At 41.9% G+C, this 26,995-nt stretch overlaps 1 protein-coding gene across 2 annotated transcripts; it reads right to left on the bottom strand.

Annotated features, from left to right (window-relative positions):
* Positions 1-486: 486 nt before the first annotated feature.
* Positions 487-26,696, bottom strand: LOC149026986 (F-box protein At5g39450-like). 2 transcript variants are annotated; one of them, XM_089157759.1, is made up of 4 exons: positions 26,333-26,696; positions 26,074-26,246; positions 4,615-6,463; positions 487-1,042 (listed from the first exon to the last, which is right to left on the bottom strand). In XM_089157759.1, exons 3-4 carry the CDS (start codon positions 6,408-6,410, stop codon positions 1,039-1,041), a joined length of 1,800 nt encoding a protein of 599 aa, XP_089013885.1. In that variant the 5' UTR covers positions 6,411-6,463; positions 26,074-26,246; positions 26,333-26,696; the 3' UTR covers positions 487-1,038. The 2 variants fall into 2 exon arrangements, with proteins under 2 accessions (XP_089013885.1, XP_089013891.1); XM_089157765.1 differs by having other exon boundaries at positions 26,074-26,696.
* Positions 26,697-26,995: the final 299 nt, after the last annotated feature.

Genomic DNA, 26,995 nt, shown 5'->3' with positions numbered 1-26,995 from the left:
GCTCAATAGTTTATTGATTTAAAAACCTCAAAATAATCCTGAGAATTTTATTATTCAGGGATAATAATTAATGTCTTTTATACTATAATTTAATTAGTAATCATACCCTGCACTTTATAAAATTGCCAATGCCTCCATAGCTACTAAGTTTGGACGTGTAATATCCATTTTACTCATTAATAGAATTATGAAGTCAAAGGATAATATTAAGTCAGAAAATTATATAAAATAAAAATTTTGTCCTTATATTCTAGTCATTTTAGAATTCAAAGAATCATCGAGTCCTATGAAAGAGTAAATAAGTAATAAGAGCACTTGTGGTTATTTTGAAGTTTCTAAAAAAATAAATATTGCCATAACAACAATTAATGAACAAAATTCAATAGCAAGAGAAAGTCAGTAAATTGAGGCTACGTCTAAGATTGGATGGTAATTTAAAAGAGTATAAGAAATAAAGTAATAATTAAACTATAATACAAAGGGCATCAATGATTCTAACAAATGGTAAAATCGACATTACGCATCCAACCTTAACGGACTCTTTAACACAGATAAAAATGAGACTGCAACAACAATTTCATCAAAAGAAAGATCCGGTTAGTAATTAAACTACAATACAGGAGGCAATGATAATTTTTAATTTTTCATGCAAGAAACTCTTCCCTGGGTTCAAACCAAATTGGCGGATAAAGCTAAGAACAGCAATGTCATTTGAGTATCTACTTCAAAGCACAAGAAGCTGAGTATCAAGCAAACAATTGAGCTATGACAGTACCTTATACAAAGGATTACATCCATACTAAGTTACTAACTAAAAGAGAATTCACAGGGAGAACTTCCACGACATCATAACCATAGTGAACAGCACATTGTCATCTATAGGTGACAGACTTTTGAAAGCAAAAACTTGCTGAGAAGATGAATATGTTTATGCCCTCTGAATAACTATTGGTGTGGCGGAGCTTCCATGGTCCATGATTCGCCTAATAATTGAGACAACTGAACATGCGCCAAACTCAAATTACCTGATGAGCAATATTACCTGTCATGGAAAAAAAGCAGCTAAATCTCAAATGATCATTCAATTGCTTTTCCCCATTTTTAATTTTAGATTAGATGGGAAACAGGGGTGGGGGGAGGGGGGGGGGGGGAAGGGGGTGTGTGGGAATTGGCATGAGTAGTCATTCCATATCAATTGTTATCAGTTTAACATCCTAGTCCTTGCCATTCATGACTCAAATAATTCAACTCCTTCACACTACAAAATGATTCCAGACACTCTTCAACCAAATCTTGAACCGGTGAACCAGAAGCAGATATTTCAAAGTCAGTTGATTTTCATTCTAGCGTCAATGGCAATAGAAGATTTGATCTTCAGGGAAAGAAAGAGAGGTGCACATCAAAGCTTGATGATATCGAAGGCTAACTTTGTATAATCCTCCCAGAAAACACAATCTATTGAGAACAACTAAACTAACTATTGATACTGCTATAATTAGTATCTAGTTCAAGCACTGTCTATATACAGGCTACCGGAATCTCAGAGAATAACTCACCCATCCACGCTCGCTAGTGTCATTCTGTATCGGTTTGATACTCCACAGGATAAATAAAAACCTCTTCAGCATTCCCCATCCCCTCAAGGAAAATCCTTATATATTTTTACCATTGGGATCATGGTTTAGATACAAATCATAATTCAAGATTCCTCAATGAGACAACACTTCAGAATGATCACCTCATAAACATTTTGATTACCATATAAAAGGTTGAGAAGTAAGCCAATTAAAACTCATCTTGGCCTTTTACTGAAATCAGCACTCACCTCTAAGGTTTTAAAGAAAGCAGAGGAAAATATCTTTAGCTTAGCTATGTTAGATTGTTCACATGTTTAATCATTACTCCAAGGTCCAACTATCTCCCCAAAATAATTCACTGTTTAGCCAAGTGCACAACCAAGATTTGATTGCAGAGCCCCACTGCAAGCCAGAGAAAATATAAAACATTCTAGAAAAGAGAAAGTGAAGAAAATGGTCATGAAGAAACCTACAAACAGCTCAAAAACATGAGAAGACAACAATGAAGACTGTAGATGATATTCATCGATCTAAGCCTCTTCCCATCTAGAACAACTATATATCTAGTCTTGTTTGCAGGAGGGTGAACACAATCAGTTTGGTCCTCATACACTGAGCATTTCGCATATTAATGAATAAAGCCGCCCTCTTCTCTACAGGAACTAAGCTAGCCCTTAAACCCATAAGTCATCCTTCATGTTGCTCGTCTTCTTCCTTGAGTTGACTATGTTGCCCTAAGAGGAAATGAACTCAAATGTTGTAAAAAAACTAGCATTAGAAAAGAAAAGTTGGTTTGAACTTGGAAGTGTGTGATGGGAGTCAAATGAAAGAACGTGTTTGAATGAGAATCTAGTACAAGGCAAATGTATGAACACATTTCCTAATTGTGAGGGACCTGCAACTCCACTAAACCTTAAATATTTTGTAGGAGCTCGGTGTTTCAAAGATTCAGAAAATATCAACGTCACATTTGAGAGAAAATTTTGTAGGTAGTGTTCCTATGCAAAAAAGGCAGGACCCATGCCCAATGTTGCCAGTTAAGTTTCACAATCTTTTTTTTTTTTGGTGAATAAAATATATTAAACAACAACAAAAGGAAGCAAAACGGAGGAAAGGCGGGGGGGGGGGGGGGGGGGGGATAGATCAAGAAGAGGATAAAAAATTAGCGGAAAGACCCCAAGATCTAACAATAAGCCTAGTCCTTGGGTAATCTGCCACTGGGGGTGGGGAAGAGATGAAAGCCTAGAAGAGACATCAAAACAGATGGCCTTCCAAATCAAGTCTAAGGGACGAGATTTAGAGGTCCATCTCCTGAGATTGCGCTCCCACCAGAAGTGGTGGATGGTGGCTCCAAAGACTAGCTTACCTACTTGGTCACAGATAGATGAACCTGAAAAGATTCTCAAGATCCAATTCCAATCACTAGCAAAACCACGAGGGCGCCCCGACCAAGGCCAGATAGAGGAGACGGCTAAGGACCAAAGCGAGCGGGGGAAAGGGCAAGAGAAAAAAAGGTGATCTAAGCTCTCTGAATCTATCCCACAAAAAATGTAGGTAGGGTCAACCAAGATGTGGCAGCTATTAAGGAAGGATTGGGTGGGGAGGGCTAAGTTGAGGGCTCTCCAAAGGTTAAGGGAGTGGTGAGGGATGTGGCCTTTGAACCAAACTAGGGGGGCCCAGGGGACACTGGGAGAGGGGGCCGGATGAGGCTCCAAGCTGAAAAGGTAGTGAAGGATTTGGTGGGAGAAGGAAGCCATATGGTGAGGTCAGAAGCAGAGGGCGAGAGGGGAGGAAGGGAATCCCAGACATGCATGAGGTTGGAGTGGGGGGAGGGGCACCAAGAACCATTAGAGATGAATGAGGCTAGGATGGTGTCTTTAGGGATGCGGGTATCATAGGCCGAGCGAGGACCGAGAAGAGAGTTCAAAATGCCCATCGGATGCCACGGATCAAGCCAGAAAGAGGTGGAGTATCCAGAAGCTACTAGGATAGAAATAGCTGGCAAGGCCCTAGGACGAAGGAGGAGTTTTCTCCAGACCCAAGAAGGGTTAGAGGGGATGGGGAGGTCCAGATGGAGTCCAATTTTAGAAGGTAGGAGTAGACCCAAGAAACCCAAATGGAGTCTTGCTTAGAGGCAATTTTCCAAATAAGTTTCAGAAGGTAGGCAATGTTGACATCCATGATGCGACGGATGCCAAGGCCTCCTTCAGAGGTAGGCCGGCAGGTATCGGACCAGCTGATAGGGTGGAGGAATCGGGAGGACTCTCGGCCTTTCCATAGGAAGGCCAAAAGAGGAATTCCTTGGTGTAAATTGTGGATTTAGGAAGGGAGAAAATTCCACACCAGTAAAGATAGGAAGATTGAAAAACAGATCGGAGTAACCATGGGGAAGGATTTTGCACATTTTACCACAACCTCAGAACAGTAAAACATTGGACAAAGGAGCAGAAATGACAGGATGTCTTCTAGATTGCCTTAAAAGAAAAGAAAAGGGGCAAACCTGGCACCTAAGGCATCCAACCAAGCAGAGTCCAGCTGGCAATTTTCCTGCGCAGCCTTCTAGATTTCCTTAAAGGTTACTAAATGAAACATTTTTAATTTCAAATGCATCTGCACTGAGTCACTGACATGTCTTTGGACTTCAAACAAGAATCTGATGTATTTGACCAAGATCAACAATTCAAAGAAATTCACTCAATAATAAATGATTTGGCATTATGGTTGCATTAGCATTAAATAAAATAATGTAGTCAGAGTCAGAGATAATATTCTCCTGCAAAGGAAATGCAGAAAGGTCTTCCCAAATAAAAAGAAAAAGTAATCATGGAGCAGATACGAAATTCCAAACTGAACTACTGACGGGAAAAATGAAAATAGTAAAGCTATCACAATCGTCAACTTGTACGACATATGTGTATATTCAGACCATTATAAAACAGCTTAAACATTTCACAAGAATATAAATGCACAGTGAGGGAGACAATAAGAAACTGAAATACTACACGACTCATCATACTGGAGATAGAAGAAGACGCACCTTGATGAAGACAAGCAAAAGCTTCCGAACACATTCGAATATGACGGTGTCAAATATGAAAAGTTAGCAACAGGAGGCAAAGCAGGCACCCTTTCACCCTTCTTAAGGAGCGATTGTAGGTCAAGCCTCTGCAAGGTCAGGGCAGTTTTGGAATCCTTCCAGATAAATACAAGGACTTCATTTTGAATCACAAATAATGAACCAGTATAACTGAAACTATACCCATTTGTGATACCCTCACCATTATAAGCATGCTTCACCTCTACGGGTGTGGAATCTGCATATTCATCCCAAGGGAACGGATCCGATGAAGGTTCACCAACCCTCACAATAAACATCGCCGACCCATTGGGATGAAGGGCATAATGGGTGCCTTCTAATATTTTGGTTGCAATGAGAAGTCGCTGGCCTTCAGACTCTTCATATGAGAGCAAAAGAAAGAATAAAGCTTTTCCAGCTTTGTTTGCAGCAGGCATCTCATGATGCCAACCAAAGGTGCCACCCCACAGGCCTGAATACTCTTCACCAGCTATTGGCATCCTCATGGGCAGCTTGTATAGAGCAAACCGATTGTCAGGCATGATTGCCCATGCTCGATAAGTAGATAGTTTCATGGTACAAGCATGTAAGCTCAGCCCGATAGTGTCTCCTGACCTTAAGAACTCTTGAAGCTTTTTTGCATATTTAGCTTCACTGCTTGAAGTACTGTTCCTCGAACTGGCAGGATCATTGATGGAGCTGGACCTCCCAAGTATCTGTTTTAGGCTATCCATAAAATACCCAGCCACAGTTCTCCTTTTTGTACTTTGTGAATCACTCTCCTCTACATTGGCGGGACTGCACCAGTCGCCCTTAGCAATAAGAGTCTTCCTGATTTTGTTCATTTCCATCCAAATAGGATCCGAAGGGAGTCCAGGTGTTGATTCCCAATCAATGCGGCCCTCACCAAGCCTGTACATCCTCATTAACATAGAACGGCGCACAGACAAGAGCAACATATACTTCTGAAACTTCAGCTCATCATTTCTGAAGCCAGGAAACAGTGGCTCATCTACCATGTCAGGGACCCTTACGCGAACCAAGTTGGTAACAACATCAAGCAGTTTTCGTTGGTCACCAAAGGCCAATTTACTGAAGGGAACCACAGGCTTATGAGTTCCAATTAACCTCTGTGACTCTGAAATTCCATATTCAGACCTACTAATATCAGTATGCAATAATTTCCCTCCACAACAATGCTTCTGTTGTTCTACCTCAAGTGAGAGCACATTGCAGGCTCTATCAACAGGCTTGAACAGACCAGGATACAAGTAATCAGTATCCTTCTCCCTCCCATGTAAAAAGAATGCTGCAGAGCCATCAGATTCACTAACAATCTCAAAAACAGGTGCCCATAAGATAGGGCCATCATGAAGGCCCAATGGGCCAACCTGTTGAGGGATAATTCGGCACCCAACAACCGATAGGAAACCAGGCATCACATAGACTACATTGCCAAGTGCCGGGTGCTGATGTACCCAGGTACCAATCAAGGGCTGAACAGAAACAAGAAACCTAAAGAGAGCACTGTAAGAGGACACACCAGTACGCCATTCGACGAGATCTTGATCAGCAAGCACACCGACCATCTCACACTGGGAGAGCCAGACCTTCTCAGAGAAGGCAAGATCATAAAGGTTCCGACAGCAAAGACTGAGGTTGCAGAGATCCCTCACAGAGAGGGGACGGGAGACGATTGCAAATACATCGTCTGGTAGAGATAGAAACAAACTAGAACCACACTGATCGCTTGCCATAACAAAAATTGATCAAAGTATACCAGAGAAACCGACAAAATTCAATTTTGAATCTGCACCAACAAAATAAGTATCAACTACCTGAACTAACAATAAGACCCCATCGCTATGACCACCACAACCATCAACAACAAAAACAGTAGGAAATGCTAGACGGAAATACATTAAAACCCTTCTGATGAAAGTGAAAATGAAATAGAGAGATTTGTAAATTAAGTTTACGTATAGCTGTTAGATTCTTAAAAACCTTGCACCAAAAGAAAGAGGACCAATCACAGTAAATCGAATATTTAGTAAGAAAAACCATTAAAAAACTTAAATTTGATAGAAGAATCAAAAGCTTGACCAGGAATGTGAATTATGGTCAAAAAGGCTTCCTCCCTTCATCGATTTCGACACCAAGAAATCATCTCGTTCCCTCGTTGCAATTGAAAGGGAATGATAATTCTACTTTTTCTGAAAACAAACAGAGAATGAAGATTTAAAATATTAAATTAAAGCAAGCAATTTTGATGCTCCGACAGTCCGACATGGAGCCTTAAACGTCGCTCTCAAAAAAAAAATTCGATTCTTTTCTTTTGGTCAGAGTCAAATTTCTTTTACAGTAAATAAGGAAAGATAAAGTTTACCCCAAAAAAAAAAGGAAAGATAAATTTTACCCAAAAATAAGAAAACATTGAAAAAAGAAAGGCTAATTATTAATGTTCCTTTGTGTTATAGCTTCATTACTAATCAAACCCTGCTCTTTGTGAAATTACTATTGTCTCCTCAACTTCTAATGGTGTTAAAGGTTGTTAAGATTGGATGTATAATTTCTATTTTACCGTTTGTTAGAATCAAGAAGCCAAAAGATGATATCATCTTCATTCATAAAATTCATACGGAATATCAATTTCGCCTCATATTCTTGTCATTTTGGAATTCTGTTGAAACGAATAAGTAATAACAAACTTTGAGATTATTTTGGGAAGTTTGAAAAATATGAAGATGTCACATCATTAATTAACTTACGAAGCTTAATGGTAGGGGCATCAGTAATTTCAGATAGAGTCTAAGGTTCAATTATTAGTAATTTGAAAAAGTAAATTGGATGATCTGATTTTTTTTTCTTGGTAAGAGATGAGCTGGTAATTAAGCTACAGTATAGAGGGCATCATTTATTATCCTTAGATGAAAGTAAAGAAGCTACTTCATTGCACACAATCTGGCCATCATGATAGGACAAATAGGGGAGTTGGTATCCTCCATCCCCCTGAGGGTAGAGGATTGTGCTACCCTCACACTTCTCAACTACATCATTAGTGGGCCATTTCTTATCCACCTTGTCAATCGCCCCGATGGATATTCTGTTGTCGGCAAGTTGGGAGACGAGACAGGCAAGGAACTTGACTTGTTTCGCTTGAAATGTGGGATTTTAGACTAGCGGGTGGACTGAGATCTCATTCGAACCGAGATCTCGATTGAGTTATGGGATTTCGGAGGTCTCACATGAGATCTCACCTCATGACCTCACCAAAGCAAGATCTTGTGAGATCACATACCATGGTCCCACCCAAGGACTGATGCTGCAGGACTTAAGTCACCAGTTTACTGCCAGTGAAAATAAATACATAAATACTTCCAAGTATTACCACGACGGTGGGGAATAGTACCTGAATATTTGGTCAAAGTAATGCATCTGTCAATGGCTTAGGTGAGAATATCTTGTAAACCATGTCCTCCTTGCTGTATTTGAGGATAGAAATGCTGGAGAAGGATAGCAGGAGACTCAACTATCCCATGAGTATTCCGTCACACAACGTAGGTCAAAGTATGCCTTGTAACAAACTATTGAAAAAACAAGAAAAAAAGACATGAGAAAAAACTACAAACACAGGACCTCCAAAAGGTGCTTAATGGATGGTAGAAAAGGATACTCACAGGGTTTAACAAGCCCCTGACAAAGGTGGCATGCGTATGCTGTAACTTCCTTTCAGCAATTGAAATTGGAGGTTGAAACTTATTATTCAACTCACCCAATGGCGTAGCAATTACTGTGACTTCACAAACATAACTATTCCCTTTAGTGGAGTTAAGCTCATAATAGTCCCCAACATGGGTAATAGATTTTATGTCTTCGTTGAGGTGCAGTGTAGCATCTGAACTATTAATAAGCCCAGCAGCAAGTTCCCCATTCGCTCCTTCAACTGACCATAACCCTGCATCAGAGTCAGCCATAGAAACTGCCAGAGCAAGTCCACTGATGGCTAAACTTTGATCATAATTAATTCTTGTAATAACCTAAAAATAACAAGCAAAGTATGAGATTATAGCAAAGTAGGGATGTATAGATGGTTAATCAAGGAGCTTCCTTCACAACCTACGGGAGATCTTCATTACTGTAAACAGTCAGAAGAATTGAGTTCTGGATCTGTTTTACAGTCAGCTAGTTCAAGAAATATTCAAGGTCTACATATTTCAAAGGTAAAACTTTTAACTTTGATTATTCATAGACAAGAACTATGTTACTAAGTTCTCTTTGAAGCTTTGACTTGAAAGTTGAGGTTCACTGATAATATCTCACACAGATTTGACTTTCACCATAAGTTATAGAGTTTTTTCCTTTTTGGACGAGTAATTAACTTTATTAAACGAAAGAGAAGAATGTGAAGAGGGGGAGGGGGAAACAAACCAGCCTTTAAGAGGGAGCTAGCAGGGAGAGCCTAGGCCCCAAGAGACAACAATGAACCTATTCCTTGGGGTGTCATCAATTTTTCTTTTTCTTCTTTCTTTTTTTTTGCACCGGGGGGGGGGACGGGACTAAAGCCTCGAAGAGACGCTTTCCGAATCATGTCCAAGTAGCGAGATTTGGAAGTCCATCTCCCTAGGTTACGCTCTCACCACAAGTGGGGGATAGAAGCACTGAATACTAACTTGCCTACTCGATCACAAATAGAAGTCTAAGAAGGTCCTCAAGATCCAAGACCAATCGCGAGCAAATCTGTAGAAGTGTCTTGAACAAGGCCAAATGGAGGCAAGGGATTTCTCCTAAAGGTGGTGGGCAAAGGGACAAGTGAAGAACCTGTCCCTTTGGTCCTTTGAACCATTCCAACAAAGGATGCAATGAGGGCTGGCAGGGATATGGCAGCTAATGAGGGATACCTAGGTAGGAAGACCAAGGCTAAGGGCTCACCAAAGGGTGAGAGAGTAGCAGGGGATATACCCTTCGAACCAAACTAAGGGGGGCGGAAAAGGTACTATGCCAAGGAGGTGAGAAGGTGTTGGTGGGAGAAGGGTACCAGACAGTGAGGTCCCAAGGAATATCCTAGGGGTGGGGGCTATAGAGTTCAAATACTTCAAGCCAACAAGGTAAAAGAGATCACATAAGTTTGAAAATCAAGTGGAGTTCTCTTATTCCATCCAATTGTGGTTAGGGTTTGATTAGGAAGACAAAGTAGGTAATCTCCCTTATGTAGGCAAAGTTGATTTGCCCTAACATAAATGAAAATTTTACAACATTTGTTTGGACTTCAAATCCAAATGTTGGTCTTGAAGACAACCAATTCAAACAAGTTCTACTACAACAAGAGGTAGACATTTAAGATTCCCTAGAAGAGATTGACTTGCTCCTAATAATGAGAAAGTTGTGCATGATGTCCTTAAGACAACAGGGGACATGCCTCAAAGTATCTAGTGTCTGGCTAGACAGGATATGGCGCCAATTGTCGGATTAGGCCAATCACCATATGGATAAGGCATTGGTAACTCACTATGGTATTACCATTAGGAAGGGGTGATCCTAAATTTTTCCAGCCATTTTTGGTACAAAAGGGTTGCATTCCATGAAGATAATGAAATTTTGTTTAACATAGTGCATCTTAGACCTCCCACAGCCATACTTGTTGGAGCAGCCTCTGTAAAGCACATTCAGAACACAGCCCAAAGCTCAGATCTGACACAACCTCAGCCAAATATGCCTACTTTTCACTTGTTGAGGACCCCCAGTCATTTCATTCAAGATGTGCTAGCCTTGACAAAGAGACCTAATTCACGGAGGTAAATAAGGTCTTGCTCAGGAAAGCTAATCTAAGATCACTAAAACACATGAAATGCTCGACCGGTCGACCCCTTAAAAAAATGTTCCATTATTATCGGTTTATTAGACAACACAAACTAAATAAAATTTCTTGTCTTGTTGGTGGAGACTGCAGTTTCACAATGCCATGGCAGGTAAATCAATTCCCAAATTCTGCTGGTTCAAGTCATGTCTAGAGGGATAATTTGGTAAAAAAGAAAATCTGGCAGCCCACTTAACATTACCTTCTTGACTTCTTCCCCCATATGCTAATCTCATTGCACAAACTCCAAGTTTAAACTAATTTCTATACTCTATTTTGAGATCTTTATCTGCTCAAAATTACTTTCTTAACATACAAGGGCATATAAGCTTAATTCCAAGATACTGCAACTATTAATATCTGATATGGAGAAATTATGATCAGACCGGGTTCATACCTGGTTCGACCCTCGACCCCGGTCGAGACAGAGGGAACCGACTCGCTCCCGAGCGAACCGGATCCAGAAGATGGCTTGCTGAAGAAGAAAACTTATTCAGCTACAAGCGCGCCCTATTCCTACTTATGGATTAGGGTACTTACCCTAATGATGGCAGACTTGAATTGACGGCTGCGGTTAATCATTATCGAAGGGATAATCATCGCATAACCTAAAGGGTTATCTCAGGAGTCCTCTACTAGTCCAAACTAGTAGAAGTCTATTGCTAAACGGATCTAACTGTTAAGATCCAACGACTACCCGAAGAAGGCTCAAGTGCATCCAACGAAGGAGATTCCAAGGTACACTCTATATAAACCTCACTAACATACGAGGTGAGGGGATCAAAAAAAGATACAATCTGAGACTCAGGTTCAGATACATACTGATAGACTTAAACTATCAGCGGCTTACGATCTAGATCACCTTTCCCAGTTCTTCATTCCTTAGCTCTGTGCTTCTAACAGAGCCGTTTGTGATTAAGTTCATCAACTGACTTAGCCTTCGGAGGTGGACTCCCGACCCCAGCGGTCGGGCCACATCTGATGCTTTCGTTTTGCAGATCATCACGAGGAGATCTAAGGGCTGAGCAGATTTTGGACGCATCATTTGGCGTTGTCTGTGGGAAACGACTTGAAAAGCCATGGTGACTAGATCAGCAGCTGCAGCAGCCGCTGCACAGCGCAATTCCGGTGTTCAGATCCCTGGAGCGAATAATCCAGATATTCCCCAGGGAAGCCAAAATCCTATCGAGGTAGATGATGGTCAGAGAGGACGTGATCCTCCTGATGCATTCCAAAATCAGTTGGATCAGGTAAAGATTCAACTTTTGGAGGTGAGCCAAGCACTCCGCCTGCTCACCAGACGAGTGGTTTTACCACAAGAACCTGATCAACGAGATTCAGGGAGACGTGCGTTACCACGTGATCAAAGATTGGCTGAAGACCGGAATATCAGTCAGAATTTTCGTGAAGGAGACCGAGGACCTAGGAGGATTGACGATCAACCTAGGCGAGACGATCGGTTCGACAGACCGCAAAAGAGTACAACTGATTCAAATACAAGGTTGGATACAGGGGTAAAAACTCACTCACCAACTGTCAGAAGAACCGTTCGCGATGATTGAGCAGTTCGCGACGAGCGGAATGTTCGGGAAGGACGGGCTGTTCGTGATGATCGGATAGCACGGGATGATCGTGTTAATCGAGGTCGTGATCATATTGTCGAAGATCACCCGACCGCATTGGTCGAGTTGGCCAACATCAATGAGAAATTAGGGCAATTGGCTAAGGGCGGGATAGCCGAGGATATTTACTCGGTCATTCGGAAGACCCCATTTGCCGAGCCAATTGCGGGATATCGCTTTCCCCATAACTTCCGTTTGCCTACCTTTTCTACATTCGATGGCTCCGGAGATCCAACAGCTCACATTGGCTATTACCAACAGACCATGGCGCTTGTAATTCTGATGAAATTTTATGCGGGGTTTTTGGTTCATCTCTAACTGGAGCAAAGACACAAAGTGGTTTTCGAACCTCCCCTCTCGAAGGATCATAAACTTTGATGAATTGGCGCGCAAATTCATAGGGCGATTCCAGAGTGGAATACAGTCAAGAAAACGGAAGAAACCTTGTTTACTTGTCGACAAGGAAAGAACGAATCAATCGGAGAGTTTCCGAAAAGACTCAACAAAGTAACGATGGAGATAGAAAATTTGGATGAGCAAGTAGCCAAAACTCGCTCTATTCACGGGACTCACTAATCGGAAACTCCCCGGAGTTATTACTACAGGATATGCCCGCGACTTATGCTTGAGTTGGTACAGAGATGCCGAAGCAGTGCTGAAGTCATGGAGATTCTAGACGCGCGCCAAGGAGATAATAAAGTCTCCAATAAGGAACAGAAGGCTCTTGATCAGAAGCAGAAGCCAAAGAAAAATGTCCGTGATCGGGTTGGAAAATCTCAGGCTTGGTGCCAGAGGTCTCCCGGTAAAAGTGAGTATACTCCATTGAATGTTCCTCGGGCTGATATTTTAAATATCATCAAAAGAAAAAATATCTTGAAGTGGCCACCTAAAATTCTTTTGAAACCCGGAGAGCAGCAAGATCGAGAAAAGTATTGCCGATTCCACAAGGACTATGGTTATTATACAAATGATTGTCGTCATCTGAAAGCAGATATTGAGAGATTAATATCTCAAGGACATTTGTCCAGTTTTGTTAGCAGAAGGAGGGAGGAGCCACGCGCGGCTGCTCCTAAAAGGGATCGTTCGGTTAGTTCAGAACGATCAAGGGAGGCCCCGAAGTCTAAGAAGGGCAAGGAGGTGATTGAAGTTACTCGGTCACCGATCCTTACCATCTTCGGGGGACCAGAGCCCGAATCACTCCGGAGTTTGAAAACAAAATCCAAATTTGTTGGAACCGGAGAGACGCAGCGACAAAAAAAGCTGAATGGTGAAGATTCTATCACCTTTAGCGAGGAGGAAGAAAGAGACGTTTGTTTACCTCATGATGATGCCATAGTCATCAAGGTAGAGATTGCACGTCGGGAAGTGCATAGAGTTTTGGTTGATACAGGGTCTGCAGCTGACCTAATTTCTTACGAAGTGTATCAAAAATTGAAGGTGGATCAGGACTTGATGAAACCTTCATCCACACATCTATATGGTTTTGCAGGGTCATCTGCGGTGGCGGAAGGATCGGTCCAGTTGGACTTATCTATTGGAAGTTTTCCTAAGGAAACAACCGTTCGAATCAATTTTTTGGTGGTTTGGGAACTGCCAGCTTATAATATTATCCTCGGGCGACCATCTTTATCCAAAATAGGTGATATCGTTTCGACAAAACACTCAAGATAAAATTCCCGATCGATATGGGAATTGGTCAAGTCTCCTCCGACTGCAGGATCTCTCGGCGATGTTACGTTGCCTATTTAAAAGACAAGGAGGGCCCGAGGAAGGTAACTGCCCTACCTATAGAAGTTCGAGACGATCGGGAAGAAGCAGAGATGCAAAGACCCGAACCAATGGAGAAGCTGGAACAAATCCAGCTGTGTACCGAGGATGAGAAAAAGATTACTTATATCGAGTCTGAATAGCTGGAGGAATTTAAAAATAAGTTGAAGTTATTTCTTCAACAGAATAAAGACGTATTTGCATGGTCTGCTGAAGACATGCCAGGAATCGATCGGGCTGTCGCAGAGCATAAACTCGGATAGATCCTAAGGTGAAACCAAAGGATACGTGAAAAGGAGAAATTTCTCCATTGAAAAGTATGAAGCCGTTCGTAGCGAAGTTGAAAAACTCAAGAATTCTGGTTTCATAGAATCAATTGAATGCTCAACTTGGTTGGCCAATGTGGTAATGGTAAAAAAGGCGAATGGGAAGTGGAGGATGTGTACAGACTACACAGATCTTAACAAGGCTTGCCCTAAAGATTGCTATCCGTTGCCTCGGATCGACCTCTTGATAGATGCGACTGCAGGATATGAAACTTTAAGTTTCATGGATGCCTACTCAGGGTATAATCAAATCCTCATAAACAAAGAGGATGAGAAGTTTACAGCTTTCATGACTGATCGTGAAAGCTATTATTATAAGGTCATGCCTTTTGGCCTGAAGAACGCAGGAACAACATATCGTAGGGCCGTCAACAAGATTTTCAAAGAGCCGATAGGAAAGAATGTTGAAGCTTATGTTGATGACATGCTAGTGAAAAGCTTTACAAAAGCAAATCATATTGCAGATTTGACCGAGGTATTCTCGCATCGCGAAAGTATAAAATGAAGCCGAACCCGAAAAAGTGCGCCTTTGGAGTCTCCTCGGGCAAATTTTTGGGCTTTACGGTATCACAGAGAGGAATTGAGACTAATCCTGCCAAAATACAAGCTCTGGTTGATATGGAGGCTCCCAAAACTGTTCGTGATGTGCAGTGTTTAACAAGGAGAGTTGCTGCTTTAAATTGATTCATCTCCAAGTCAGGAGAAAAATGTTTGCCTTTCTTCAAGGCACTCAAAGACTTGAAGGGCAGCAAGGAAGCAAAATGGACCGAAGAGTGCCGAAAGCTTTCGAGGAGTTAAAAGAAGCACTTGGGCAACCACCGATCTTGTCCGGACTGAGAAGGGGGAAATATTACAGCTATATCTAGCGACGTCCCTTTTAGCGAGTCGGTGCGGTACTTGTTCGTGAAAAGATAAAAAACAAGTGGCCGATTTACTATGTAAGCCACGTGTTGCTAGACGCGGAGACAAGATATTCGCAGATTGAGAAGCAGTGCTCTGCTCTCATGATGGCCGCCAGAAGCTAAGGCCATATTTTCAGGCTCATCCAATTGAGGTATTTACAACTTTTCCTCTTAGTAAAGTTCTTAATAAACCTGATTTGTCCGGAAGGATGGTGTCCTGGTCGCTTGAACTCAGCGAGTTCCAAGTGAGCTTTAAGCCCAGAATTGCAATCAAGGCTCAGGCATTAGCCGATTTTGTAGTAGAAACTACTGCACCGGTGGAATCCACCATCGAGAATCCCATTATACCAACCACTTGGGAGGTATATGTGGATGGTTCGAGTAATAAAGATGGAGCAGAGCTGGAATTCTATTAAAAAGTCCAGCAGATTTATTATTCGATATGCTTTGAGATTTGCATTTGAAGCAAGTAATAACGAAGCAGAATATGAAGCTCTGATAGCTGGACTTCGGTTGTCAAAAGCATTGTCTATTGCAGATGTTACTATTTATAGTGACTCTCAACTTATAGTCAACCAAGTCCAGGGGGAGTATGGTATTAAAGAACCACGCTTGCAGAAATATCAAGAGATAGTGCAAGCATTTCAAAACCAATTTCGGAATTTGAAGATATCTCAGATTTCGAGGAATGAAAATTTAGTGGCAGATGAGCTATCCCGACTAGCCAATGCCAAAGAAAAGAATCTAGACCCTTCGGTCTATATTGAAGAGATAACTTTCCCAAGTTATCATGAGAAAGAAATTTCTTATATTGAAGCAGAGCGTTGCTGGATGGATCCGATAATCGAATATCTGAGGGATGACAAATTACCTGAGGATCCGAAAGAGGCAAAGTTGATCAAGATACGATCAGCTAGATTTGTCATTCAGAATGGGAGACTATACAAAAGATCTTATTCTGGACCCCTTATGAGATGTATAGGCCCCGAAGGAGCAAAATCAGCTTTGGCTGAGGTTCATGAAGGAATTTGTGGAGCTCACATGGGTGGACGAGCCCTGGCTCACAAAATTCTAAGACTTGGGTTATATTGGCCTAAGGTCCAAGAGGCTACTATAGAATATGCTCGTCGGTGTGGTAACTGTCAAATTCATGCTACAGTATCAAAGCGCCCGGCTGAAACCATGACTTCAATTCTAGATTTGCGATGTGGGGAATTGATATCATGGGCAATTTCACCAAGGCGTCAGGCGGACGGGAATATCTGATAGTAGCAATTGATTACTTCACGAAATGGGTTGAAGCCAGTGCATTGGCAGCAATTACTAAGAAAAAAGTGGAGAAATTCGTGCTTGAGTCAATCATATATCGCTTTGGGATTCCAAAGATTATCGTCACTGACCATGGTACTCAGTTCGACTGTCCGCAATTTGAGCAATTTTGCGGAACATATATGATCGAGCATCGTATGTCCTCGTGGCATACCCCCAAAGCAATGGACAAGTAGAGGTTACTAACCGAACGCTACCGAAAGGAATAAAGAGAAGACTCAAAGTCGACAAAGCTTCTTGGGTCGAAGAACTTTATAATGTACCGTGGGCTTATAGAACTACGGTTCGAACACCCACAGGAGAAACTCCATTCAAAGTTGGCATATGGATCCGAAGCATTGGCACCAAAGTGGAGATAATGGCGGGGACACTACGGGATCGTGAGTTCGAGGAAAAAGCAAATGAACAAGGACTGCTTGATAGTCTTGATCTGTTGGATGAAGTTCGTGCACAGGCAATAGCACGAACTCAACATTATCAAAAAAGGATAGCGTCTCATTATAATACTCGAGTGAAGAATCGTCGGTGCTTAGCCGGAGATTGGGTGTTGAGAAACACCCTAGCTTCCGACCCACGTCACCAAAGAAAATTGGACCCTTCCTGGGAAGGACCTTATATGATTGTAAAACCAGTTGGCTCAGGAGCTTACAGGCTAAAGAACATCAACACCCAGAAAGAGTTGGATCGGTCGTGGAATGCCAGGCATCTCAAAAAGTTTTATCCTTGATGATGATTTCAATTTTGCTCGCGATGTAATCATTTTCAACTCAATTAATGCAATTTTTGGCTTTCAACAAACTATCTTTTGATTGGGGGGCATCATACACCACATTCAAGAACAACATCCAACTATAAGGCATTGGATGAAAATTTGTGTGGGTCCTTCAACACTTATTGTATTTCTCCGGAAATCCTTAAGTAAAGGCATCGGTTTAAAACCCGAGTGAGTTCCTTCTCAGACTTATTGTATTTCTCAGGAAATCCTTAAGTAAAGGCATCGGTTTAAAACCCGAGTGAGTTCCTTCTCAGACTTATTGTATTTCTCCGGAAATCTTTAAGTAAAGGCATCGGTTTAAAACCCGAGTGAGTTCCTTCTCAGACTTATTGTATTTCTCCGGAAATCCTTAAGTAAAGGCATCGGTTTAAAACCCGAGTGAGTTCCTTCTCAGACTTATTGTATTTCTCCAGAAATCTTTAAGTAAAGGCATTGTTTCAAACAACTAAGACCTAATTCAACAGCGATTCAAGTGGCTAGCAAAGTTCAAGATGAAGTTAATTTCTTATTTCTTCAAAAGATCGAAAGAGGCCAGTATCAAAACAATTACAAGAGCTGGATACAATCTTCGGTCAAAAAAGAAAGTCATCATCAGTGACTGTTAAGAAGTTATACAAGATCGACACAACTTTGCTAGAACAAACATATGAGTCAACCATTGGTGTAGATTCAAGGAAAAGAAGAGGAGAAATGAGGATTACAAAAAATGTTTCGGTATGCATAAGATCCTCCGCAATTTCATACTCTTTGTCCAGCTTGTCCAGGAGAAGTATGGTCCTCGACCAAACTTGCATTCAAGACGAGCTCGTCATAATTGACTTCTTCCAGGGGAGAATAAACAGGAGAATCTTCCAGATAATGCATAATATCTGGATCGGAAGGTGGAGGATCAATCTTATCTTTGGTCCAATCGGGAGGAGGAATACCCGTGTCGGTAAATACTTCAGGATGGCAAACAAAGACCGTAGGGAGTCGTATCAAAATGAGGATCCTTCCTTAATATTGATTCCCATACTTCGTTCTCACCATCCCGGTACGCCTGCAAGTTATAAGCATTCAGCAAATCAACAAAGGGCTTACTGTGTAAATACTTGAAGACGCAGGCTCTGCGAACATCAGTTGGAAGAGATTCGGGCAAAGGAACGACAGCTTGCCTTTGGGGTAACGTTTCAAATCCTTTGGCTCCTGACTTCCCAACTGCTCGCTCCAATCGCCGGATCTTCTCCCTGGCATCATCCAAGTCCGACTGAAGACGACCGATCATTGAATTCTTTTCTCCTACCACCTCCCAAGCTAGTTTCCGAAGGCGAGCAATCTCGCAAAGATCTTTAGCTTCAAAGATTTCCCGAAGCCTCGGAAACTTCATTGCTCAACCTATCGAGCCTAGAAACCGCTTCCACTTGGTTGTGGAAGTTACCAAGAAGACTCCCGCAAACAACTTCCAAGTTAAAAAGGAGCAGAAGAGTAATTTTTCAGAATCAAAAGATAATGAAGAAAGACTTACATCACCAAAGTGACTTCGTAAAGACTTCATCCGGAAGTTTGGAAAGAACCGCGCTCTCAGAAGTCATTCGAGCAACAAGACACCATTCCAACGCTCTCACAAACTCGCTTGACACTAATTCAGGCGAAGGATGAGAAGGATGAGCTGCATCACTTGTCACCCGACGGCGCTTCCTAGTGGGAAAATCCTCCAACTCGGAAGGAGAGGAGGAGGATGCCAAACAAGCACTAGAATTGGAAATAGGAGCAGCGCCTGCTGGGACCACACCTTCATCAGACGCCAACATAGTTGCCTCAGATGCCCGAAGAGTCTCCTTCGGGGGTGCACCAACGGTCTCTCGCAGCAGGGCGTCGGCAACGCCATCAACAACGGAGTGATCAAGATCTTCCTGGGAAAGACGAGCAATCACTTCGGGCAAAAGAGGCGTATGGGCGGCATCAATAGAAACTGTGGGAATCTGACATGAAGATTCACCAACAGCAGTCGCCTTATGCTTGGAGGATTCACTAGCTGAAACCACCTCACTGGCCCCAACCACCGCCGACGGAACGATTTTCTTGCTAGACTTCGCTTTGATAAAGTTCGGGTTGATCTTGGGAGCCACTATGCAAACAGAAAAGCCGTATCAGTACAGAAATCCAACGACGAAAAAAAAAAAAAAAAAAAAAAAAAAAAAAAAGAAGGGAAAACCCTAGTTCTATATCACTTCTGACAAACCCGATTAACTAAACCCCAAGTATTACTATTGTGCAGTTTACTCAGGGGGGAAGTGGGGAAAGAGATGAGTAATCAAAAACAAAAACTCACTTGTTCAGAAGTTGATAGAGCTATTGTTGGAGTACGAGGAATACGGGAGCAGGCAGAAGGACGGAATGTCGCTTTAGCACTTTAGCAAATCTAACTTGCAGATAGCAGGATAGATGGAGAGTACCCACGAAGGCTTTAAATAGCCTCAGGTATTAAGATGACGGTTGAAAGCTAAGGACAACCAACGACCCAGATCGAAATGACGCTTCGAAATTCACAGAAAGCAAGATCAACAGTCGGAGGGATGCCACATGGAAACATGTGGAAGCGAGCACCCGATGCAGAGATACCTCCAATCGTCGCACCGCCATTATAATAATGGGCGTATTTCCGATTCATTGGAAACAGTGAATGGTATACCAAAGCAAGAAAACGTTTGGACTTCGCAGAAGGGAAACGTGTGGACTTTGCAATAAATGAAGTAGTGGGGAAGATTAATGCATCTTTCCAAAACGCATCTTCGCAACATTTCTACAAGAATATTATTCGTCGAGGAATGTAAAGTTAAGTGATAAGTTTTATCATTTATACTTCGATATTCAAGACAAGAGTTCAGCAGGAGACAGGGAAATGGAAGGGCCAAACATGAAAAAGAAATGTCTATTCATTAATAAGGATGTCAATCTTTACAAAAAAAAAAAAAAAGATAACTCCCTAAGCCTCTTCTTCATCGTTGCCCGAGGGACCCTGGTCGGGAGGACTTTTCTCAGAAGAGCCTTCCTCAAGAATGATATTGACTGAGTCCTCTATAGCAGCAGCTTGAGACTCGGCTTGTGATTTCTCCTCTGGAAGTGCCGGCTCGTCAGCCAGGTATGCCTCATATTGAGGGTCACCGGAAAAGGATCATTTTCTTCCCGAGCCCAGGCCGGGGAGATCCATGCCAACTTTCTCGAAGACCTCTTTATGGCACACCTCACTGAAGGGAGCAGTATCGAAGGAAGGGATTGATGAGAGAATTCGCTACGAAACGTCATTTTGCCCTAAGCGATAAGCTTGAATGTTGTAGGCCCCTAGCAGCTCGAAGAAAGGCACGCTGTTCAGGTATTTCCTAACACACTCCTTCCGAAGCTCTGGCTTTATATGCTCGGGCTTGCTAGGGATCGCCAACTTCAGATATTCTTCGTTCTCCCTACATCGGAATTCAAGCCTGTCACCGAACAACGTGGCAGCTTCTTTTTGCTTCTTGGCCTCGCGCTCGGCAGCAACAACCCAAGCCTTCGAAGCATTGAGGGCCTCTTTGAGGGAGATTACTTCTTCCTTATGCTTTTTCTACAGCTCCTCAGCAACTGCAGTCAGCCGGTTTATCTCAGAATTGGCCTTGGCCAAATTCTCTTCACAGGTTTGCAACAAGGAGCTGTTGCGGCCAACCCGGCTCAATGCTTCCATGTCTTGATAGAAGCTCAAAACGGCATTCCTGGGAAGGCAGAAAATATTAGAAGAAGTCATAAGAAATTATGGAAAAATAAGTAAGCAAGAAGATCGGTACCTTGTGGATTGACTAACAAGGGCAACGTCATCCAGTTTTTCAAATTCCTGGCGATCAGAAGGAATAAGACTGAGGGAGCTCCACTCAGCAGCTTTCTCAGGGTCCCGAGTCACCCTGTATGTCAACTTCAGGGTCCACTGGGGGGTGAAGACCTCCTCACAATCCGTTGAAGCTTTGGATTTTTTATGGGAGGAAGCATCAATTGTATCATGCCTCCTTTTGGTTCGGGCGGAGGAGGAGACATTGGACCTCTCCACCATTGGCTTCTTCCCTTTACCCGAAGCATCAGCCACGGGCTTGATATTCCTGATACCCCTATAGGAGGGGTCGGGAGAGGGAACAGAAGCCTCTTGATCTACGGTCAAGGCTCTGGGTGATCGTTGCTCGGCTGTTGCAACGGCCCTAGCGGCCTTCACTCGCAGGTTCTCGGGGTTCATTATTGGAGGCACTGCAAAGAAGAACAAGAGTCAAAATTAAAGACATATCACTTCAAGAAAATTAAAGGATGATGGTTAGAAGCTCACAATGAGCCAAGCCCCAGTACTGAAGAATGGAGTTATACTCCACCTCAAGTTCATGTATCTTTTAATACCATGGAATGGATTTGATCTTCCTAACGGCCGCCTCATCTTCTTTGGATAAGGGGAGGCCTCGGTTATTCTCGGAAGAAGAAGTACACCACCTCCAGGCGGTTGGGAAGTTAAGATCCGATGGAGGCGCTCAACAGAAAAAGTATCGTTCGCGCCATCTTTTGTGGTTAGAAGGGCAAGTTCCTTTGGCAAGGATGTTGCCCCTCCAATCAAGTTCAGCCTTATTGCGTTTGGACAGAAAAACCCATCCGGGAGGATGGGAGATAAAAAGAACATGAAAATGTACAAAGAGAGAAAGAGATGGCGTAACTCCAAGTTCAAAACACAAACCCAAGAAGCCGACGATGAGACGCCAGCTATTGGGAAGGAGCATTCCGGGACAAATGTCCCAATGATTTAGAATTGCTGAGAACAAAGGATTAAAAAAGGGAAAGCGAACCCCGCTTTCCAGTGCATCTATATACAGAGAAAATTCACCCGAAAGGGTTGAATCAACCCTCTCATCAGAAAGGGGAGCCCTAACCTGATAAGAGGAAGGAAAATCAAAATCTTGGATGGCTGAAAGAAGGGTTTCCTCATTATAAATGGAGGGAACAGAGCCAGGTCCACGATCGGACCAGGAAGTTTGAGGCTGCCTAGAAGACTCGACAATCTTGGAAGATCCAGACTCGAGGAAGGCAAGAGGAGTTTCAGTTTTTCTCTCTAAACCTTTTTGAGAAACTTCAGCAAACTCGCGCCAGAGGACAATTAGGGTTTTGTTATCACTATCCGACTGTTCGGAAGCAGGAGAAGCAAAAGCTTCACTACTATTACCAACACTGGGTACCGGAGAAGCCCTATTATCCGCCATTACTTGTTTCAGTAGACTACAAAAAGAAAAAGACCAAGAAACTTACCGATTCAAGTGAGGCAAAAGCTTAAGAGCAAGAAGGCGCGAAGCAGACAACAAAGGTTCAAATTCCAGACAGGAAGAATGAAACCTACGAAGACAACGAACCGCTTTTAAAACTCCCGCACGAGTGTTCGGGAATCTGAACGATCGAGATTGATTCAAAATCGACGATCGAGATTGAAAGACGTTTTGAAAGTTTGAACTCACGAATCCGAAACAGGCGTTCGGAAACCGTCGCTTGGATTACGTGAGCCACGACAAATCGACTGCAAAGAGACACGTGGCCTTACCCTCACAACGCTCGAGGAAAAGTGACCACCGCATTAAATGTGATATGACATTTAATGGAGCACGCAGAGACTATCGCCTGACGAAGAACCCAGTTAAAAACCAAGCCCTCGGGATCGACCGAACGCTTGGTCTGGGGGGCTCGTGATATGGAGAAATTATGATCAAACCGGGTTCATATCTGGTTCGACCCTCGACCCCGGTCGAGACAGAGGGAATCGACTCGCTCCCGAGCGAACTGGATCCAGAAGATGGCTTGCTGAAGAAGAAAACTTATTCAGCTACAAGCGCGCCCTAAACCTACTTATGGATTAGGGTAATTACCCTAATGATGGCAGACTTGAATTGACGGCTGCGGCTAATCATTATCGAAGGGATAATCATCGCATAACCTAAAGGGTTATCTCAGGAGTCCTCTACTAGTCCAAACTAGTAGAAGTCTATTGCTCAACGGATCTAACTGTTAAGATCCAACGACTACCCGAAGAAGGCTCAAGTGCATCCAACGAAGGAGATTCCAAGGTACACTCTATATAAACCTCACTAACATACGAGGTGAGGGGATCAAAAAAGATACAATCTGAGACTCAGGTTCAGATACATACTGATAGACTTAAACTATCAGCGGCTTACGATCTAGATCACCTTTCCCAGTTCTTCATTCCTTAGCTCTGTGCTTCTAACAGAGCCGTTTGTGATTAAGTTCATCAACTGACTTAGCCTTCGGAGGTGGACTCCCGACCCCAGCGGTCGGGCCACATCTGACACTTTCGTTTTGCAGGTCATCACGAGGAGATCTAAGGGCTGAGCAGATTTTGGACGCATCAATATCAAAATTAATCTCACAGATGTGACCGGTGGATTTTTTACATTCACTGGGTATTTTTCAACACTAATAGATCAGATACAAAATTAGTAAGAAAGCCTTCTCTTGTTAATTACAAACCTTAAGATATACATCAGGTTGTAAAGCTTTTCCATGTTCACATCTTTATTGAAGACTCTTTAACATAGACACCCTAATCATATAACAATGTGCATGGGCTGCAGTCTCTTCCGAAGGTATTTTAGCGTGCACAAGACAATCATGAATAGCTATACCTTGAAGTTGACAGAGTAAGACAATAATCTAAAATTCCACAATTTGGTAAAATTGAACTCTAAGTGAAAATTTTAGGTGCCTAAGTTCGATCACATATAAATGAGAATAGAGAATGATGTCACATGAAGAGTTATAGGGTGGATGAAGTTGAGGAGTGCAGCTGGAAGTATTGAGTGGTCAAGGAATCCCTCTACATTTCAGTAAAATTATGCAGGAGAGTTGAAGGACCAGTGATGATATATGGAACTGAATATTATAGGGCAGTGAAGAAACAACATAGAAAGAAAACTAGCGTGGCTAAAATGAGGATGTTGAGATGGATGAATGGTAAAACTGGAAAAAATGAATTGTAGAAAGAATACACTAGAGCTAATTTAAGATACATGATAAGGCACAAGTCTGTCCTTTGAGATGGCAGGGAAATGTGTAACTGAGGCTTTTTGGATGCTCTACTATGGGGGCATAATAAGAGCCAAGATGGACCCAAATGACTCTAGGCAAGGATGAGGAAAGACATACATAGCTTAGGATTATTAACAAGTATGATTTGAATAGAGCTGGTTGGGTAAAAAAGACCCATGTAGCCAACCCAATTTAGTTGGGATTAGGCTGACTAGAGTTGTTTGTCCCCTCCTTTGTATTTATGAAACCTTTAAAGATGAAACAAACAAGAAGAAGCTTCAAAAATAAGCTTGTTTCAAGTGGACCACTACTCCATGTTCTTAGCCATTTTCTGCTGATAGAATGTGCATTATCAAGTTTTGGTTTTTCTCTTTTTTGGGTAGGAATCAAGTTTGGATTCGAGCAACTGTTGATTCAAGGGCATTGAGTAAATTCTGGAATCTGCGGAGGATCATATGACCAAAGAAGGAATGAAGCTATACCATAAATTCAATTTACCCTCATATGAAAGCAAGTCCCCAAGCTACCTTGCTTCTAAATTCAAAATCGTTTGGCTTTTATGGTAAATTCTTGAAATTCAAATTGGTCGTAGTAGTTTGCCAACCTCTCTAACTAACATATGATACAATTTTACTTCACAGCATGGCAAAAAAAAAAAAAAAAAAAACAAAAACAAAAAAAAAAAAAAACAAAAAAAAAAAAGAACAAGCTTTGCTCGGTTGGCCTTCCTAGGCTGACTACTTGGATAAGAGTAGTGAATGTCAGTTTTCATAGACTACTCTCAGTAGCCTTATCTATCTTCATCATCTCCGTAGCTTGAATGCTCTCAGAAACGCTTCATTTTACAGGATTCGCCAATAAGCTGGTTCTGTTTGATTGAATCGAAATACCATCAACAGCCGCCTCTATGGGGAAATGGAAGCAGATCATCCATCGACTAGATAATATAAGGGTTTTGTGTCCACACTCTTCCTGCTTGCTTTGATTAGAGTCAAATCCTTCTATTACTATTAGCTTGCACTCTTTCATTTAAGAAAGTCAAGCGGCTTTGCAGAGAAACACTGATTGGGCATTCCATCTTTGTGTCTTGTTCTTGGGTGGTTTAGACTTAAGGGCTAGTGTCGCAAATAATCTTTCCTTTGCCTCTTTCAGACTCTAGACTCTGTGACTGGCTTCCAAAAGGAGCCTTTTAAAGGCAAATTTCTTGAGGCTCTTTCAGTGCATCTTCAGAGGGTGTCACCCCTCTATTTGTAGCAACCCCCACATGAGTTGGTTGATTTTGCTTCTAGTCTAAAATATTTACGTAACTTCATTTGTTCCAACTGCTCTCAAAGCTTTCTCTGTCTCTCTAGTTTAATTATTTGTGGTTTTTAAGAGTTGATCACTACTTTGTCTATCAACATGGTCCTCAAGCAAATTGCAAGGACTCTTGGGTAGGCTTGTAAAGGCATCTTGGGAGATTGGTTGACACATATAAGGGCAACAACCTAATCTTAGTAAAGCGGCATATTGACACCCTTACAGTTTGTTTGTTTGTTCCCTTTTTTTTTGGTTGGGGGATGTGTGTTATTCATACATTAAAGGTTCATGATCAGGATCCAAAAACCAACCATCATTTGAAGGATTAATTGTCTGGAAGTACAGTCATGGATGGCACCAAATTTGACACCACACCCTTTACGTTTGTAGTACTCAAAGCACAAGAGACAATAAAACACTGCTGGAAACAACAAATTTACCATAAATAGAAAGGAAGGAAATTGAAGAAACATACAGTGATAAGCTAGACAGAAGTCGTGGAGAGAGGCCGACATCAACTAACACCTCTTGCAAGGTCCGACCGGTAAGCTCATACAAACCCGACTATTTAAGCATCTCATCCACTGTCTCAAAAACATGTCGAGAAGCCAAATCCGTGAAGTGCTTCAAGAAAGAATCCACAGTATCCTGCAATACCCAGAGAAAAGAAAAATGACTCACATTAATAAGGAAGAGACACAGACATTTGTACCAGAGAGAGAAGGAGAGCATACATCAACAAAACTCTGCATTTTGAAGAGTGAAAATCCATGTCTGAAGAAGATGAAGAGTTAATTGACGGTCAATATTTTACTGTACACAAGCGAGATAATGGGTTTAAAAATGAACCCTGTACAACGAACGCTGATCGAGAAATTTGGTAAAATTCAAAGCATGGTGATTCTTCTTTTTTCCATTGGATGGATACACCGCTTCCAAAAAATAAATAAAGGAAGGAAGACGTATGGATGGAGTGACATGAGTCTCTCTTCCTTTTCAAATGTGCACATTTTCTTTTGGGATTCTTCATCGCCCTAAAGCCTAAGGAGAAAAAGAATGTCTTTCAAATCTGTCTGCAGGATCTCCAAAATTCCGCTGGAGATCTTGGAAATAATAGTGTTTTAAATGTGTCCAGATTGGATTACACTAAAATATCATTTTTTAATTAAAATATTAAAATATTTTAACTAATATAATAAAATACTTAGTACATTTTGAAAAAAATAATAATAATACAATACTCACTTTAAACCTTAACTGACAAAGTGACTAAAATCCATAGAAAAAGTCTCAGGGTTTAGTTTATAGATTAGTTCGTTTCAGTCCTTATACAACACTTATAATCAACAAATTATAATAATATACGTATCATTTACTTAACACAGATAATGAAGGAT

Source organism: Hakea prostrata, chromosome 1, assembly GCF_041222555.1.
Source record: "Hakea prostrata isolate BN-2017 chromosome 1, UWA_Hpros_2, whole genome shotgun sequence".
NCBI lineage: Eukaryota > Viridiplantae > Streptophyta > Magnoliopsida > Proteales > Proteaceae > Hakea > Hakea prostrata.
Note: the sequence above shows the minus strand (reverse complement) of the source record. Positions and strands in the feature narration are given on the sequence as shown.